The sequence below is a fragment of the Schistocerca gregaria genome, chromosome 3, assembly GCF_023897955.1.
Source record: "Schistocerca gregaria isolate iqSchGreg1 chromosome 3, iqSchGreg1.2, whole genome shotgun sequence".
NCBI lineage: Eukaryota > Metazoa > Arthropoda > Insecta > Orthoptera > Acrididae > Schistocerca > Schistocerca gregaria.
Genome location: NC_064922.1, coordinates 524,093,272 through 524,110,792, shown reverse-complemented (window position 1 = coordinate 524,110,792; position 17,521 = coordinate 524,093,272). Strand labels below are relative to the sequence as shown.

Here is a 17,521-nt window from a genome sequence, read left to right as displayed (position 1 = left end):
TTCATTCTCACTAACCTTCTCAGAAAAGCGAATTTTTTTCATACAAGGGTAATCCCAAAAGTAAGGCCTCCTAATTTTTTTTATATATAAGTACGTAGAACTGTTTATTTCTACAGTGGTTTACATCAGTTTACACTTGAACATTTAGCTATTTTTTGACATAATCACCTTTTCTGTCAATGCATTTTTGTAGATGCTGTGACAATTTTTGTATGCCCATGTCATACCAGCTCGCTGCCATGCTGTTCAGAAAGTTATGAACCTCTTCTTTCACCTCGTCGTCGGAGCTGAATTGCTTTCCGGCCAAATGGTCTTTTAATCTAGGGAACAAGTCATAGTCGCCGGGTGCCAGGTCAGGACCATAGGGTGGGTAGGTGATTATGTTCCACTGAAACTGTTGCAGGAGAGAAACAGTTTGCCGAGCGATGTGTGGGCGAGCGTTGTCATGGAGAATGTGTACGCCCTTGCTCAACATTCATCTTCTCTGGTTCTGAATTGCCCAGTTGAGTTTTTTCAGAGTCTCACAGTACCTGTCAGTGTTAACTGTGGTTCCAGAGATTCACCTTCAACGACAAAGTGAAAGAAGCGGTTCATAACTTTCTGAACAGCATGGCGGCGAGCTGGTATGACATGGGCATACAAAAACTGCCACAGCGTCTACAAAAATGCATTGACAGAAACGGTGATTATGTCAAAATATACCTGAATGTTCATGCTGTAAACTGATGTAAACCATTGTAGAAATAAACAGGTCTATGTACTTGTAAAAAAATAGGAGACTTTACTTTTGGGATTACCATCGTATGATTTTATCTGTATTTCTTTCTGTGATCAATACTAAGAAGAGATTCAACTTTGCTTACACTTCATTATATGAATGTAGTTCTAGATATGTAGTTTGGTATCTTGACTGTAGTGGACTTTCATAATTAAACAGGGTTCTCCCATCCTCTTCTGTGTCATCTTGTGTTAAGTCATCTTTCCTATTACTGCTATTAGCTTGATATAGTTGTGGAATTTGAATCCAAACTATTATAGAAATAATTTAATGAAGAACTAAACACCTTGTGTGTAAGGTATCTGCATGTAAATTCTTCCTTTAAAATGTGTTCAGATGTTACCTGAGAGCAGTCATTTATGGTTGTTTTCTTCCTTTATAATATACCGTTTTTCTGTCTCTGCTTCTGACAAATGATTTATTGGAACTGCGTGGTCAAAGAAAAGTGTGTGTCAGACTGGGACCCAAAACCTAAACCTTTGAGTTTATCAGAAAATACTCCTCTTGACTGATCTACTCTGGCACAACTCACAACCTGCCCTCACTGCCTTACTTCTGCCAGTACCTCCATGTCAGGGCTTTAACTCGAAACTTTGCCTTTTTGCCAAGGTAAGTTTCCAGGTTCAAGTCCCATTCTGGCAGAAAGTTTCAAATCAGGGCTTTTTGAAAACAATTTTCTGATTTTTTCCAACTCATTAAATACTTTTCCAACTAAGAACTGTCCAAGTGTTGTGGAAATGTCCTTAAAGTGAAGCTTTCTTTTCTTTTCCCTGTTTGTGTCTGTCATTCCATGTAGCTAGCATTCATCCATTCAGGCTATCATTTGTCATGCTCTGTAGATTCCCTACAGGAGTGTGGAAAGAGTCAAGTTGTTGTTGTTGTTATTGTTGTTGTTGTTGTTGTGGTCTTCAGTGCTGAGACTGGTTTGATGCAGCTCTCCACACTACTCTATCCTGTGCAAGCTGCTTCATCTCCCAGTACGTACTGCAGCCTACATTCTGAATCTGCTTAGTGTATTCATCTCTTGGTCTCCCTCTACGATTTTTACCCTCCACACTGCCCTCCAATACTAAATTGGTGATCCCTTGATGCCTCAGAACATGTCCTACCAACCAATTCCTTCTTCTAGTCAAGTTGTGCCACAAATTTCTCTTCTCTCCAATTCTATTCAATACCTCCTCATCAGTTATGTGATCTACCCATCTAATCTTCAGCGTTCATCTGTAGCACCACATTTCGAAAGCTTCTATTCTCTTCTTGTCCAAACTATTTATCGTCCATGTTTCACTTTCATACATGGCTACACTCCTTACAAATACTTTCAGAAACGACTTCCTGACATTTAAATCTATACTCGATGTTAACAAATTTCTCTTCTTGCCATTGCCAGTATACATTTTGTATCCTCTCGACTTCGACCATTATTAGTTATTTTGCTCCGGAAATAGCAAAACTCATTTACTACTTTAAGTGTCTCATTTCCTAATCTAATAACAGCAGCATCACCCGATTAAATTGCACTACATTCCATGGTATAAGAATAAAGTTTCTTGCAGTTTTAGTCATATATAAGATGTTTAAGCATCTTGCTACTTCAGATTGGCATTTTCACAAGCTCCACAACAACGAGGGCATTTCATGTGAACCGAGGCATACATTAACAAAAACCAGACATCTCCCATGAATTTGACCTTTACACTATATTAACAATAAACAATAGAATGTCACTATAGTACATAACACTGTGTGAGTTCAGTACTGGATGAATGACATGGAAAGCACTGTATGTGTTGGAATCATAATCCTGTCATGTATTCATAGAGTCTGATATTTGTACATAATTAGATTTTATTTATTTGGTTACATTTGAGTAGGACACTCATTATTAGTGATATTTAGATCTACAGGTTCCATTTTGTAAGAAAATTTATATTACTTTATTTTTTACTTATTTTGTTATTAGAAATTAATTCAGATTTATTATTTTGTTATTATTTTATATAATCACCCATCAGGTTGATACAGTATTACAGTTGTATGTAGAAACACCTGCTAGGTAGGTTGTGGTTCTTGGCATGGTAGCTGTCTTGACTAAAGACTTTCAGAACAAAAATAAAAAATTATGAATTTGCCACATTACAACTCTGCACTTTACTATGCACCAAAGTTATTGCATCTTTTTGAAAAACAGTTACTTTTGTAAACCACCTTGTAGACAGTTATCCAGCGTATGAGGTAAAGAACACGCCACAAACTAGTAGATTGAATAATTCTAATTTACTGAAATTAAGCAACCTGGTCAGATGTTTGGTGTTCAATAACTTATTGTGGTACCATTGCTCTTTTGGCTAGTTCAAGCCATAAAAATAACATGGGTGGAAAAGTCAGTTATACTGAATTACACTTCACAGCTGTTGTTCACAGACCATATTCCTCAGTCATTCTTTTCTTTTTTAGGTTTGCGGTCATGCTTCAGCTCGCAGAGCCATGCTGCAGATGCACCTCCGTCAGCATACTGGTGAGAAACCTCATGCCTGCCCTATGTGTGCATATCGGACAGGTGACCACAACTCTTTGCGTCGTCACATAATGCGTCATACTGGCCAGAGACCATATCGATGTCCACATTGCCCATACACAGCAATACAGAGTAGTTCATATAAAAATCATTTAAGCTCAAAACATCCTGGACAGAGTGGTGTGTTTTCCTGCATTCACTGCCCCTTCAAAACTGTAAATCGAGAAGGATTTGTTTTACATGTAAACGATCACAAGAATGGTCTTTTACCTGTTGCAGTGAATGGTGACAGTGAAGAGAATGCAGAAAGTAATAGTGCATCACTTGCTTCTTAGCAAGATAAGTACTTGAGTGATATTTTAAACTTGACCTTTTGTTTCAGCTGGAGTGATGATTTGAATGAAATTTAGTAATATATTTATGTTTCATACAGCACTAAAGATAAAAGCTCTGTAAAACGGAAAACACATTAGGGAAGAAGGAATGTAAATTCTGCAGTATTGGTGCAAATCAAAGGAAAATATAAAACTGTGATTGTATAGTAGGTAAAACTCAGGCTGTGCAACTTCAATCTACTGTCATTTTCTTTCTTATAAAAATTTATTGAAATACATACACAGTATTGACTTATGATGACTTAACTATTTGTTGTCACATGTAAATACTTGTGTGTGTGAAGGACCTTGATCTGTAACACTGACAGAAATTATATATCAAGTCATAAATTGCTGATCTTTTATTAGGCATGTTTGAAGGGTACCACTGGGCACATACAGAAAATTTGTCTGGATGAACATGTCTTTAAAATGCCATTAGTTGAGGAGTTATATTAAGTCTCCTTTTACTGAAATCAGCACTTTAGAGACATAATTGTAAAAGTCTCAGATTCTGTTGTAAGTGTTAATTTTTGCCTTTTCTGGAATTCCTGGTAACTCTGGTTTAAAATTTTACTGGTATTAATATACCTTTGCAATAATTTAATCCTGTGTTTTGTGTCTTATAAAGAATCAGTTGTCAATGTTTGGAGATAATTAAAGAAAGATTGGAGACATTTCTTATGGAATTTAATTAACAAATATATCATTGTGCATTACCAACATCTAACATAAAAAAGAAACATAACAGCAACATTGATATGAAGAAAAATGTATGCGCACTTTATCTTTTACAAATTTGTTGTCATCATTTATTTATTCCAAATCCAAGCATTTGAAGTTTCATGTTGATAAACAGTAATTCCTCACACTCTTTGTCACTTACATTGACATGTTAGTGTAAGACTTAACACAGTCTGTACTGGTCATATGAAACTTTTGTGTCTGTTTTCTGGTAAGTGAACAAGTTAGTGTTTTGTGTATTAAGCCGTAGCAGTCACTTAATAATATATATGGTGCAAATGAGTCAGGATAACAACAGAAATGTAAACAGCTCACATTTATGGCTACTGTAAAAATGTGCCTAATAATTATTATAAAGATAAACACCAGTAATTGTACTAGAAGAATGCTTGTATGGAAGTTGTTGAATATGAGGTTCTTGGTGTATCAATCTGTTGGCATCAAGAGATGGTACCTTAAAGAAAAGTGTGTGTGGCTGTTGTCAGTTTACCTGTTTTTCTAAACAGTGTGCGTGAGGTTTGAGGTGAATCACAGTTTTATTTTGTAATGCAAAGAAGTGCTAGGGGAAGAAAGAATTCTAAAGTGGTTTAGTTGCTGTGTGACTAGCATTATTGTAGGCAACAAAACCTGGCATAATACAATGATGTGACCAAATCACAAAACTCAAAAGCAGGTTTTTGTGTGAAGATTGAGGGTGCAACTATAACAATTCAAAAATCCTCACCATTCAGAAAAGAATTACAGTTGCTTTCTGCACTATGATGGTAGTGTTGAAACAACCTGCCCCTAAATCAAAACATTTTGTGCAGTGGCTTTCAAGACACACATATGTTATACAGATTTGGATTGATACTAGACGTCATACCCCTTGGTTTGGTGCAGTAGTTAGCCTGAGTGTGGATTTTAAGCAGTTTTCTCACTCTTTCTCACATGGGTAAACACAGTACAACAGTAGGTAAAATAGTGAACCAGGGCCCACCTTAGCTGGCAAGGGACAATGTGCAAAACTTCCAAGCAGGGCTCTCCCGCATTCCTCTCCTTCCTGCCCCTCCTCCAACACAGGTCATACACCTAGTCATGTTCAAAAGCATCCCAAGTTTTGTCATCTACATAATACCACTATATCAAAATACTGTTACTGCAGCAGAACGAATGTTGTGATAGGGAAATAATTAGTTGGAGATGGAATCTTAATGTTGTTGTTGTCGTTGTCTTCACTCCTGAGACTGGTTTGATGCAGCTCTCCATGCTACTCTATCCTGTGCAAGCTTCTTCATCTCCCAGTACCTACTGCAGCCTACATCCTTCTGAATTTGCTTAGTGTATTCATCTCTTGGTCTCCCTCTATGATTTTTACCCTCCACACTGCCCTCCGATACTAAATTGGTGATCCCTCGATGTCTCAGAACATGTCCTACTAATCGATTCCTTCTTCTAGTCAAGTTGTGCCACAAGCTCCTCTTCTCCCCAATTCTACCTCCTCATTAGTTATGTGATCTACCCATCTAATCTTCAGCATTCTTCTGTAGCACCACATTTCGAAAGCTTCTATTCTCTTCATGTCTAAACTATTTATCGTCCACGTTTCACTTCCATACATGGCTACACTCCATACAAATACTTTCAGAAACAACTTCCTGACACTTAAATCTATACTCGATGTTAACAAATTTCTCTTCTTCAGAAACGCTTTCCTTGCCATCGCCAGTCTATATTTGATATCCTCTCTGCTTCGACCATCATCAGTTATTTTGCTCCCCAAATAGCAAATCTCCTTTACTATAAGTGTCTCATTTCCTAATCTAATTCCCTCAGCATCACCCGACTTAATTAGACTACATTCCATTATCCTAGTTTTGTTTTTGTTGATGTTCATCGTATACCCTCCTTTCAAGACACTGTCCATTCCGTTCAACTGCTCTCCCAAGTCCTTTGGTGTCTCTGACAATTACGATGTCATCGGCGAACCTCAAAGTTTTTATTTCTTCTCCATGGATTTTAATACCTACTCCAAATTTTTCTTTTGTTTCCTTTACTGCTTGCTCAATATAGAGATAGAATAACATCGGGGAGAGACTACAACCCTGTCTCACTCCCTTCCAAACCACTGCTTCCCTTTCATATCCCTCGACTCTTACAACTGCCATCTGGTTTCTGTACAAATTGTAAATAGCCTTTTGCTCCCTGTATTTTACCCCTGCCACCTTCAGAATTTGAAAGAGAGCATTCCAATCAACATTGTCAAAAGCTTTCTCTAAGTCTACAAATGCTAGAAACATAGCTTTGCCTTTCCTTAATCTTTCTTCTAAGATAAGTCGTAGGGTCAGTATTGCCTCACGTGTTACAACATTTCTATGGAATCCAAACTGATCTTCCCCGAAATCGGCTTCTATCAGTTTTTCCATTCGTCTGTAAAGAATTCGCGTTAATATTTTGCAGCTGTGACTTATTAAAGTGATAGTTCGGTAATTTTCACATCTGTCAGCACCTGCTTTCTTTGGGATTTGAATTATTATATTCTTCTTGAAATCTGAGGGTATTTCGCCTGTCTCATGCATCTTGCTCACCAGATGGTAGAGTTTTGTCAGGACTGGCTCTCCCAAGGCTGTCAGTAGTTCTAATTGTATGTTGTCTACTCCCGGGGCCTTGTTTCGACTCAGGTCTTTCAGTGCTTTGTCAAACTCCTCAAGCAGTATTGTATCTCCCATTTCATCTTCATCTACATCCTCTTCCATTTTCATAATATTGTCCTCAAATACATCGCCCTTATATAGACCCTCTATATACTCCTTCCATCTTTCTGCTTTCCCTTCTTTGCTTAGAACTGGGTTTCCATCTGAGCTCTTGATATTCATACAACTCGTTCTCTTTTCTCCAAAGGTCTCTTTAATTTTACAGTAGGCAGTATCTATCTTACCCCTAGTGAGATAAGCCTCTACATCCTTACATTTGTACTCTAGCCATCCCTGCTTAGCCATTTTGCACTTCCTGTCGGTCTCATTTTTGAGACATTTGTATTCCTTTTTGCCTGCTTCATTTACTGCGTTTTTATATTTCCTCCTTTCATCAATTAAATTCAATATTTCTTCTGTTACCCAATGATTTCTACTAGCCCTTGTCTTTGTACCTACTTGATCCTCTGCTGCCTTCACTTCTTCATCCCTCAGAGCTACCCATTCTTCATCTACTGTATTTCTTTCCCCCATCCCTGTCAATTGTTCCCTTATGCTCTCCCTGAAACTCTGTACAACCTCTGGTTTAGTCAGTTTATCCAGGTCCCATCTCCTTAAATTCCCAGCTTTTTGCAGTTTCTTCAGTTTTAATCTACAGTTCATAACCAATAGATTGAGGTCAGAGTCCACAATTTAAAACCGGGTTCCTAAATCTCTGTCTTACCATTATATAATATATCTTATACCTTTTAGTATCTCCAGGCTTCTTCCATGTATACAACCTTCTTTCATGATTCTTAAACCAAGTGTTAGCTATGATTAGGTTGTGCTCTGTGCAAAATTCTACCAGGGAGCTTCCTCTTTTGTTTCTTAGCCCCAATCCATATTCAGCTACTACATTTCCTTCTCTCCCTTTTCCTACTGACGAATTCCAGTCACCCATGACTATTAAATTTTCATCTCCCCTCACTATCTGAATAATTTCCTTTATCTCCTCATACATTTCATCAATTTCTTCGTCATCTGCTGAGCTAGTTGGCATATAAACTTGTACTACTGTAGTTGTTGTTGTGGTCTTCAGTCCTGAGACTGGTTTGATGCAGCTCTCCGTGCTACTCTATCCTGTGCAAGGTTCTTCAGCTCCCCGTACCTACTGCAGCCTACATCCTTCTGAATCTGCATAGTGTATTCATCTCTTGGTCTCCCTCTATGATTTTTCCCTCCACACTGCCCTCCAATACTAAATTGGTGATCCCTTGATGCCTCAGAACATGTCCTACCAACCGATCCCTTCTTCTGGTCAAGTTCGAAGTAGAGAGGATATAAAATGTAGACTGGCAATGGCAAGGAAAACATTTCTGAAGAAGAGAAATTTGTTAACATCGAGTATAGATTTAAGTGTCAGGAAGTCTTTTCTGAAAGTATTTGAATGGAGTGTAGCCGTGTATGGAAGTGAAACATGGATGATAAATAGTTTGGACAAGAAGAGAATAGAAGCTTAACTGTAGTAGGTGTGGGCTTCGTGTCTATCTTGTCCACAATAATGCGTTCAGTATGCTGTTTGTAGTAGCTTACCCGTACTCCTATTTTTTTTATTCATTATTAAACCTATTCCTGCATTACCCCTATTTGATTTTATATTTATAACCTTGTATTCACCTGACCAAAAGTCTTGTTCCTCCTGCCACCGAACTTCACTAATGCCCACTATATCTAACTTTAACCTATCTATTTTCCTTTTTAAATTTTCTAACCTACCTGTCTGATTAAGGGATCTGACATTCCATGCTCCGATCCGTAGAACGCCAGTTTTCTTTCTCCTGATAACAACGTCCTCCTGAGTAGTCCCTGCCCAGAGATCCAAATGGGGGACTATTTTACCTCCGGAATATTTTACCCAAGAGGATGCCATCATCATTTAATCATACAGTAAAGCTGCATGCCCTTGGGAAAAATTATGGCTGTAGTTTCCCCCTTTCTTTCAGTCGTTCGCGGTATTCAGCCGTTCTAACAGAACCAGAGGTTGTACAGAGTTTCAGGGAGAGCATAAGGGAACAGTTGGCAGGAATGGCGGAAAGAAATACAGTAGAAGAAGAATGGGTAGCTTTGAGGGATGAAGTAGTGAAGGCAGCAGAGGAACAAGTAGGTAAAAAGACGAGGGCTAGTAGAAATCCCTGAGTAACAGAAGATATATTGAATTTAATTGATGAAAGGAGAAAATATAAAAACGCAGTAAATGAAGCAGGCCAAAAGGAATACAAACGTCTCAAAAATGAATTCAACAGGAAGTGCAATCTTAATAGGTATGGTAATTACTAAAATGTTAATAATAAAAACCAACTTAGCTATGGGATTCCTTCCAATTTAATGAAATTCAAATTCAAGTAAGGTTCACAAGTGTATTCAGGGTATATACTTAAATGTTTCCATCACTTGACTGTGCTCTTTATTTACAAGAAATTAAATGAGTTGTAGGTTATACCTACCAAGGGTTTTCTGCTTTACACACTTTACACAAAAAACCTTTTCCTTGCTTTTTGACAATCAAGTTCATCCATAATATCTTCAAAATTCAATTTTGAAACCATGTCATGTTCCACTGATAGTATGGCAAAAGAAGACAGATTTCCTTGCGAGGTGCTACTTCTGAAATAATTCTTGATAAGCTTTAAATGTGAATAGCTCCTTTCAACAGAGGCAAGAGTCACTGGCACATTTAGCAAAATTCTGTAAGGATATAAATGTTAGAAAATGAGTTGCCAGTGAGACAAGTATTTCCATATTAACCCTGCGGCAGGCGCGCTTAAGATTGTTGTGGCAGTGGGCGCGTGCGGCACTCAGTGCCGCCTACATTTAAATGTATAACAAAGCAGTTTTTTATTTTTTTGGTGGAATTAATTATTTATTGTTTATAACATCATTCTTAACAGCAACTTTTAATATGATCTGTGCACTTATACCCAAGGTGCATGGGAAAATTAAAATTGTTACAGAATATCTGACATACGTTTCCAGGATATTTCCTAAGCGCTACTTTAATAACAAATTCTAAATAAATTATAACCACAGATATGATTCGATTGTTTACCATTGTTAAAGCAAGTTTTACAAAAATGTGTAATATGTATAAAAACTTTGTAGTAACACAGTGAAACCTCTATATAACATTTTTCAAGGGACCACAAATTCTGAACACAGTATAGAGGAAAACACTATAAAGAGGAAGGCTTCCAAATTATAATTAAGGGCATTATTTAAGATCGGGATACCACTAATCAGCTTTGACAAATGGTGCCATAGATGACATTTAAAATTTTCACAACACTGTAATATGATATTCATTGCAAATGATCAATGTATCAAATGATTAGTTTATTGTAATTAAAACATGGGACCTGGTGGGTGGATGGGTGAAAGTAAATGGCGCCAAAAAGATCGCAAGCAGAATGTGCGGCACATGTCATGTGACCAGGTTCTGCCGCTGACATATGAAACACGCTGAGCACGGGCTTTCCAAGCAGGTGCAAACAGTGAATCCACAGAACGGAAAATGATGTGCCTACATCCAGTCACTTAAACATTACAAAAAGGTAAATAATTGACCAGGGTTCCAAAAATATGAGTGTTACATGGAGGAAATTGTAATATAGAGGAAATGCAGTAAAGAGGAAAATTGAACATTGTTTATATGGGCTTTTAGTTGGGACTGAAAAAAAAAAAACAGATGTAACATAGAGGAAAACATTATATGGAGGAACGTTATAAAGAGGTTTCACTGCAATAAGGCAGTCAGTAAATACATATCAAGAATCACACACTTTCATCCTCTGGAGAAGTTCTGCAATCATTACATGTGGCAACATTGTGGCATTGTTGCTTGCAAACGAATCTTTTGCAGCTATTGCAAGTGACAGTAGTTTTATTATTTATTTACCACCACAAATATGGCACCTCCCACACCTTCTTACAGTCTCATCGTGATTGGTGGGAATTGATTACTGAGGTGACAGAAATCCTTGAATATCTCATGGTAGAGTAGAGAGCTGAGCCCTTTCTTTCAAATGGCAGTCCATCGGAGCCAAGGCCAGGTTTGTTAGGTAGGTTCTTCTTCTGAATCTTTTCTCTGGATTGTTTGCAAAAAACAAGACCTGGGAATTTATCCCAGCGATATCCACATAACGAAAAAACAATGTTAAGGGCCATCTTCTTGTGGTCCTTTGTGTAGAGTAGGATGTACACATATAATCCACAGTATCGACTCCACCTTTTGTTGCATTGTAGTCCAAATTTACAACAGACTTGCCTGTAGCGGTGTCGATTTCAGCAGTTTCATGCGTTGATGACAGGAAAAGCACAGCCTTGTTCCTTTTTTTTTGGCACGAAACAGGACAGAAGTCATCTTGAAATCCGAAAAGACAATTTTCAATTTCTAGCCATCTGTTGGGCAAAAATGCCGGAGGAATTTCCTTCTGGTTCTCTGTAAATGTTCCAATGAACGTTAGCCCATTTTCTAAAAGATGCTGGGCTACAGTGTAACTACTGTAGTAGTTGTCCATAGTTATATTCCTATGAGTTCCCTTGATTGGCTCAACCAATCTCTGCACAATATCCATTGGCTGGTTAGTTGCAACGTATGGTCCAGGATTCTGTCTGCTGCAGTATACTTCAAAATTAAAAGTATAGAGGGTCTTGCTATCGCACAATGCACACAACTTCAATCCATACTTAGCGGACTTTTTGGGCATGTACTGAACAAAACCACAACGTCCGCGAAATGTGACAAGTATTTCGTCTATGGTTGTGAACTCCCTTGGACTGTAGTTATTTCTACAGTTGTTCAGAAATGCTGAGTGGAGATTGTGGATGGCAGCAAGTTTATCAGTTGCTAGTCGTTCTTTTCTTGTAGAAGTATCGTCAAACCTGAGTGACCGGAGCAAGAACAGAAGGCGCTTGTAGCTAAATGTTGCCCTTAATATAATCATTCCTGTTCCGTTTGATGCTCACAGTTCTAATACATTTGTGCGTGCTCCTTTTTATACAGCAATGAGAAACAGTGCCCCTAAAAGAGCCGTTATTTCAGAAGCAGAGGTAGTTTTGCAATCTCTAGCCCTCGAGTAATTCACAGATGATTATTTGTTATTTATGTACTTGTTTGTGTTTGCAACAACGTAATCAATTGTCCCAGGATCAAACAATTTGAGAAAACTTTCAATTTTAGCTTATGTACCATGGCGTTTCGAGCCAGGTAGGACTTTGATTATATTCTTACATTTTGGTTTCCCTGGTAGTGCTAACGGGTTATTTATCTACAAAGTTTCTTTGTCCTTACGAATATAAAAATGGCAGTAATCATGTGGCATTCCTTTCACTTCATTCCCATCAACGCATGATTGCTCAGATTCACTGGAATGATCTGCAGTTTCAATTATTTCTGCTTCCTCATCACTCTCAGAGAAATCTGTGTAATCTTCTTTGTCAGATGATTGCAGAAGACACTCAATTTCTTCTGGTTTTAGTCCTTTCCTATGTGTGGACCTGGGAGACAATAAAATAATTCTAATACCAAAGCAATGTTAGTAACTAAATCATCATTCACCCACAGAGTTGTAAAAGAAAGCTTCTAATCTTCAAAACATCCAACAGTGGAACAGCTGCATGTACATACATTACCGGGCACATGCGGTACGCAGTGCTGTCTCGGTGCAGTCGTCCACTTCACAGGTGAAACACAGCTGTTATGGTGGGTATAATGATGATGATGACGCAGTAATGTAGTTTGGCGCTTGACTAAACAATCGAAGCATATCTAGCACCACTGTTGTGCGCTCGGCTCATTGACATAATTATTGAACAAAAACAAAAACAAAATTGGCGGCACTGTATGCCGCCAGGCTCCCGCTGCAGGGTTAATATAAGTGTTTTCCCATCCTTGGGCACCATTTCTCTGAATACTTTAATTTCTGTCAAAAGGCCAGATGCAAGAATGTCTTTTTAACATTCATCATTTATGTTTACAGTTGGCTCTTTATTAAGGTTTTTACATAGGATTTTTAGTTCTTCATCTTGTATGTACACTCCTGGAAATGGAAAAAAGAACACATTGACACCGGTGTGTCAGACCCACCATACTTGCTCCGGACACTGCGAGAGGGCTGTACAAGCAATGATCACACACATGGCACAGCGGACACACCAGGAACTGCGGTGTTGGCCGTCGAATGGCGCTAGCTGCGCAGCATTTGTGCACCGCCGCCGTCAGTGTCAGCCAGTTTGCCATGGCATACGGAGCTCCATCGCAGTCTTTAACACTGGTAGCATGCCGCGACAGCATGGACGTGAACCGTATGTGCAGTTGACGGACTTTGAGCGAGGGCGTCTAGTGGGCATGCGGGAGGCCGGGTGGACGTACCGCCGAATTGCTCAACACGTGGGGCGTGATATCTCCACAGTACATCGATGTTGTCGCCAGTGGTTGGCGGAAGGTGCACGTGCCCGTCGACCTGGGACCGGACCGCAGCGATGCACGGATGCACGCCAAGACCGTAGGATCCTACGCAGGGCCGTAGGGGACCGCACCGCCACTTCCCAGCAAATTAGGGACACTGTTGCTCCTGGGGTATCGGCGAGGACCATTCGCAACAGTCTCCATGAAGCTGGGCTACGGTCCCGCACACCGTTAGGCCGTCTTCCGCTCCCGCCCCAACATCGTGCAGCCCGCCTCCAGTGGTGTCGCGGCAGGCGTGAATGGAGGGACGAATGGAGACGTGTCGTCTTCAGCGATGAGAGTCGCTTCTGCCTTGGTGCCAATGATGGTCGTATGCGTGTTTGGCGGCGTGCAGGTGAGCGCACAATCAGGACTGCATATGACCGAGGCACACAGGGCCAACACCCGACATCGTGTTGTGGGGAGCGATCTCCTACACTGGCCGTACACCTCTGGTGATCGTCGAGGGGACACTGAATAGTGCACGGTACATCCAAACTGTCATTGAACCTATCATTCTACCATTCCTAGACCGGCAAGGGAACTTGCTGTTCCAACAGGACAATGCACGTCCGCATGTATCCCGTGCCACCCAACGTGCTCTAGAAGGTGTAAGTCAACTACCCTGGCCAGCAACATCTCCGGATCTGTCCCCCATTGAGCATGTTTGGGACTGGATGAAGTGTCGTCTCACGCGGTCTGCACGTCCAGCACGAACGCTGGTCCAACTGAGGCGCCAGGTGGAAATGGCATGGCAAGCCGTTCCACAGGACTACATCCAGCATCTCTACAATCGTCTCCATGGGAGAATAGCAGCCTGCATTGCTGCGAAAGGTGGATATACACTGTACTAGTGCCGACATTGTGCATGCTCTGTTGCCTGTGTCTATGTGCCTGTGGTTCTGTCAGTGTGATCATGTGATGTATCTGACCCCAGGAATGTGTCAATAAAGTTTCCCCTTCCTGGGACAATGAATTCACGGTGTTCTTATTTCAATTTCCAGGAGTGTATTTTAAACTTTTCAGAGAAAACAAAAAGCTGAATATTTCAGAATACTTAGCCAGTTGACCAAACCATTCTTTCAAACTTTTTAACATTGTGTCAACGACAGCGTAGAAAAAAAAAATCGATATTTTATTTCTCCTTTGAAGGTTGAGCTTTGCAAACCATGTCATCACCTTCTTAATCAAATTGCTTCACCTTCCTGCCAATTCTATTTTCTCCAAATTTTGGTTCAATTTCTAAACTTTCATTAAGAAAACCTTCTCCATGAAAATTCTTGATAAATTTCACCAGACTTTCAAGGGATTTAGTTGTTACTTTCAAACAATGGAAAATCCAGGCTGGAATGTTACAGTATTATGAAAAGAAAAGTTGCTACTCACCATATAGCGGAGATGCTGAGTTACAGATAGGCACAAGTCTTTTTGTTGTGCCTATCTGCAACTCAGCATCTCTGCTGTCTGATGAGTAGCAACTTTCCTTTTCATAATATTGTTAGTTGCTACTTTCTGATCCCTGTTTTCTGCCTGAAGTGCCTTACTTGCTACGGTAAAGGCAAAGAGAAGGTCATACCAAATGACATTGCCTACAGTAAACTTGAAGCTTTCTAATTCATTCACAGCAAGCAAGTATACTTCACTCTTTGTTTTCAATTCAGCAGTGCTGCTACTCACCTCAAGAAGGGCATCTGTGTCTTCTCTTGTCTGGTGCATTTTAGCTGCGACACTCTCCACCCTACTTTCCCATCGAGTGTATGAAAGCTTCTTCACTGTTAAAGATGGTAACCTGTTCAATAAGGTTTCTCTTCTCTGAGTGGATGTACTGAAAACAATGTATACTCTTTGAATTACACCAAAAAATGTGAGTGCTTTTGCTGTAGGTTTTGCCGCACCTGATAACACAAGATTAAGACTGTGGCTGGCACATGGCATATAAAATGATCTTTGATTGCGCTTTAGCATTCTGGGTTGAACATCACTTTGATAACCTTTCATTTTGGATCATTACCGTAACTTTTGCCTCTGCAATCATGAATATTAAGTCCTAGTTGATCTTGTTTTGACAAAAGGGTTTCAGTCAAACGTTCGCCCATTGTTGAAGTGATGTGAAAAGTTGTTGAAATGTTCTTCTACAGTCACTGCGTCTTCTGATAAATTTACTATTCTAACAATCAACATCATTTGTTCATTGTAGCTTGTATCTGGAGTACAGACAAGTATGACAGAAAAATATTTGCTTTCTTTGCAAAATTATCAATGATGTTTTTTAGTTTGTTGACTTACAAATTGATGAGTTCATTTTGGATGTTTTTCCCAAGGTAATGGTCATGAATTTCTAGAGTTCTTGCTGCCTTAATGTTACTGCAAAACAGGGTCAAATTCTTACATCATTTTGATCAAACGAAGAAAATTACCATTATTTTGTTGTTAGAGCTTGTTGCCGTTTCCCCTTAAGGCTATATTATGTTTTCTTGGTACCTGATGGCGATTATAATTATTCTTAGAACCTGAAACCAATGTTCCTTCTCTTTTCCCAGTAGTTAAATGTCAATTTGATCAATACCACTTTTTTGTTTCAACTGTATTCAGTTTATGTGCTTAAATAGTTGTTCATGCTCTTGAAGCCGATTTCCCAAATGAACCCAGTCACAAAGTCCATCACTTGACTTAGTATTTGAAGGAGATCCAAAAAGTTTACAAAAAAAACTTTGTCATTAGATTTCGAATACAAAAGTCATTTAGATCCCTTTTTTTCTCCATTTGGCAGCGTTCTTATGTAAAAATATTTTTTTTTTCCTATTCTCATTTAAGGGATACTCAAAATTTACAATTTTAATAGGGCCTTTCTGTACAATTTCATTTATCATGGAGGATGGTAACATATTAGGCCAAGAGTGTGGATCCGAATTTGTGATTACTTCACCATTGTTGCTACTAGACCTACCTGAATTTAGAATAGTAGGATGTTTATATTCCAATACTTCATGTGTACTTGTATCTAAAGTACCACATGATGAGAGGCTACTCTTAATGCCATTGTCCTTTAACCACGCATTAGTTTCACTGTCTGAAGTTATTGGTCAAAGCAATCATTTGAAAGTGCCTTTTTGTTGGTTCAAAAACTGGTCATGTTGTAGCTTTTTCTTGATCTTTTGACCACCTCAATCGCATTTTCTAAATCTTTCGCTTTCACAAGACGTTCCCCTATTGGCACTTTGAACTTCGTAGGAAAGGCAAAAACACTGTATCTTCACTCAGAAAGCACACACAACATGTGAAATGGTGTGAATTGGAAAAGTACCATAGATTTAAACTGATGACAGTGAAAAATTTATCCTGTGGGAAACACCTGCTGGCAGAAGAATGTAAAGCTTGATTGTTAGCCACAACAATGAGTAGAAAGAGAATGGTGAATCATGCACCTCTTTGAACAGTTCTTGGGTACGCGATCGGGTAGCATCGTAATTTCACCACAATATTTTGGCAGACGTACATGCTGCCATCTTCAGGTGGTTCCTAACAAATACTGTGCTGAAACTTCCTGGCAGATTAAAATTGTGTACCGGACTGAGACTCGAACTCGGGACCTATGTCTTTTGCGGGCAGGTGCTCTACCAACTGAGCTACCCAAGCACGACTCATGTCCCATCCTCACAGCTTTACTTTTGCCAGTACCTCGTCTCCTACCTTCCAAACTTTACAGAAGCTCTCCTGCGAAACTTGCAGAACTAGCGCTCCTGAAAGAAAGGATATTGCGGAGACATGGCTTAGGTTTCCAGAATGAGATTTTCACTCTGCAGCGAAGTGTGTTGTGCTGATATGAAACTTCCTGGCAGATTAAAACTGTGTGCCAGACTGAGACTCGAACTCGGGACCTTTGCCTTTCACGGGCAAGTGCTCTACCAACTGAGCTACCCAAGCACGACTCACGCCCTGTCCTCACAGCTT

The 17,521-nt window shown here is 39.4% G+C and overlaps 1 protein-coding gene across 3 annotated transcripts in view; it reads left to right on the top strand.

The window, feature by feature from the left end:
• The window catches only part of LOC126353988 (zinc finger protein 569-like), a 111,925-nt gene extending 107,575 nt beyond the window's left edge, over positions 1–4,350 (top strand). For all 3 annotated transcript variants that reach the window (XM_050003287.1, XM_050003288.1, XM_050003289.1), the window contains one exon: positions 3,236–4,350. In XM_050003287.1, the coding sequence (XP_049859244.1) occupies positions 3,236–3,631 (396 nt within the window). In that variant the 3' untranslated portion in view covers positions 3,632–4,350. The remainder of the gene's footprint in view (positions 1–3,235) is intronic.
• Positions 4,351–17,521: the final 13,171 nt, after the last annotated feature.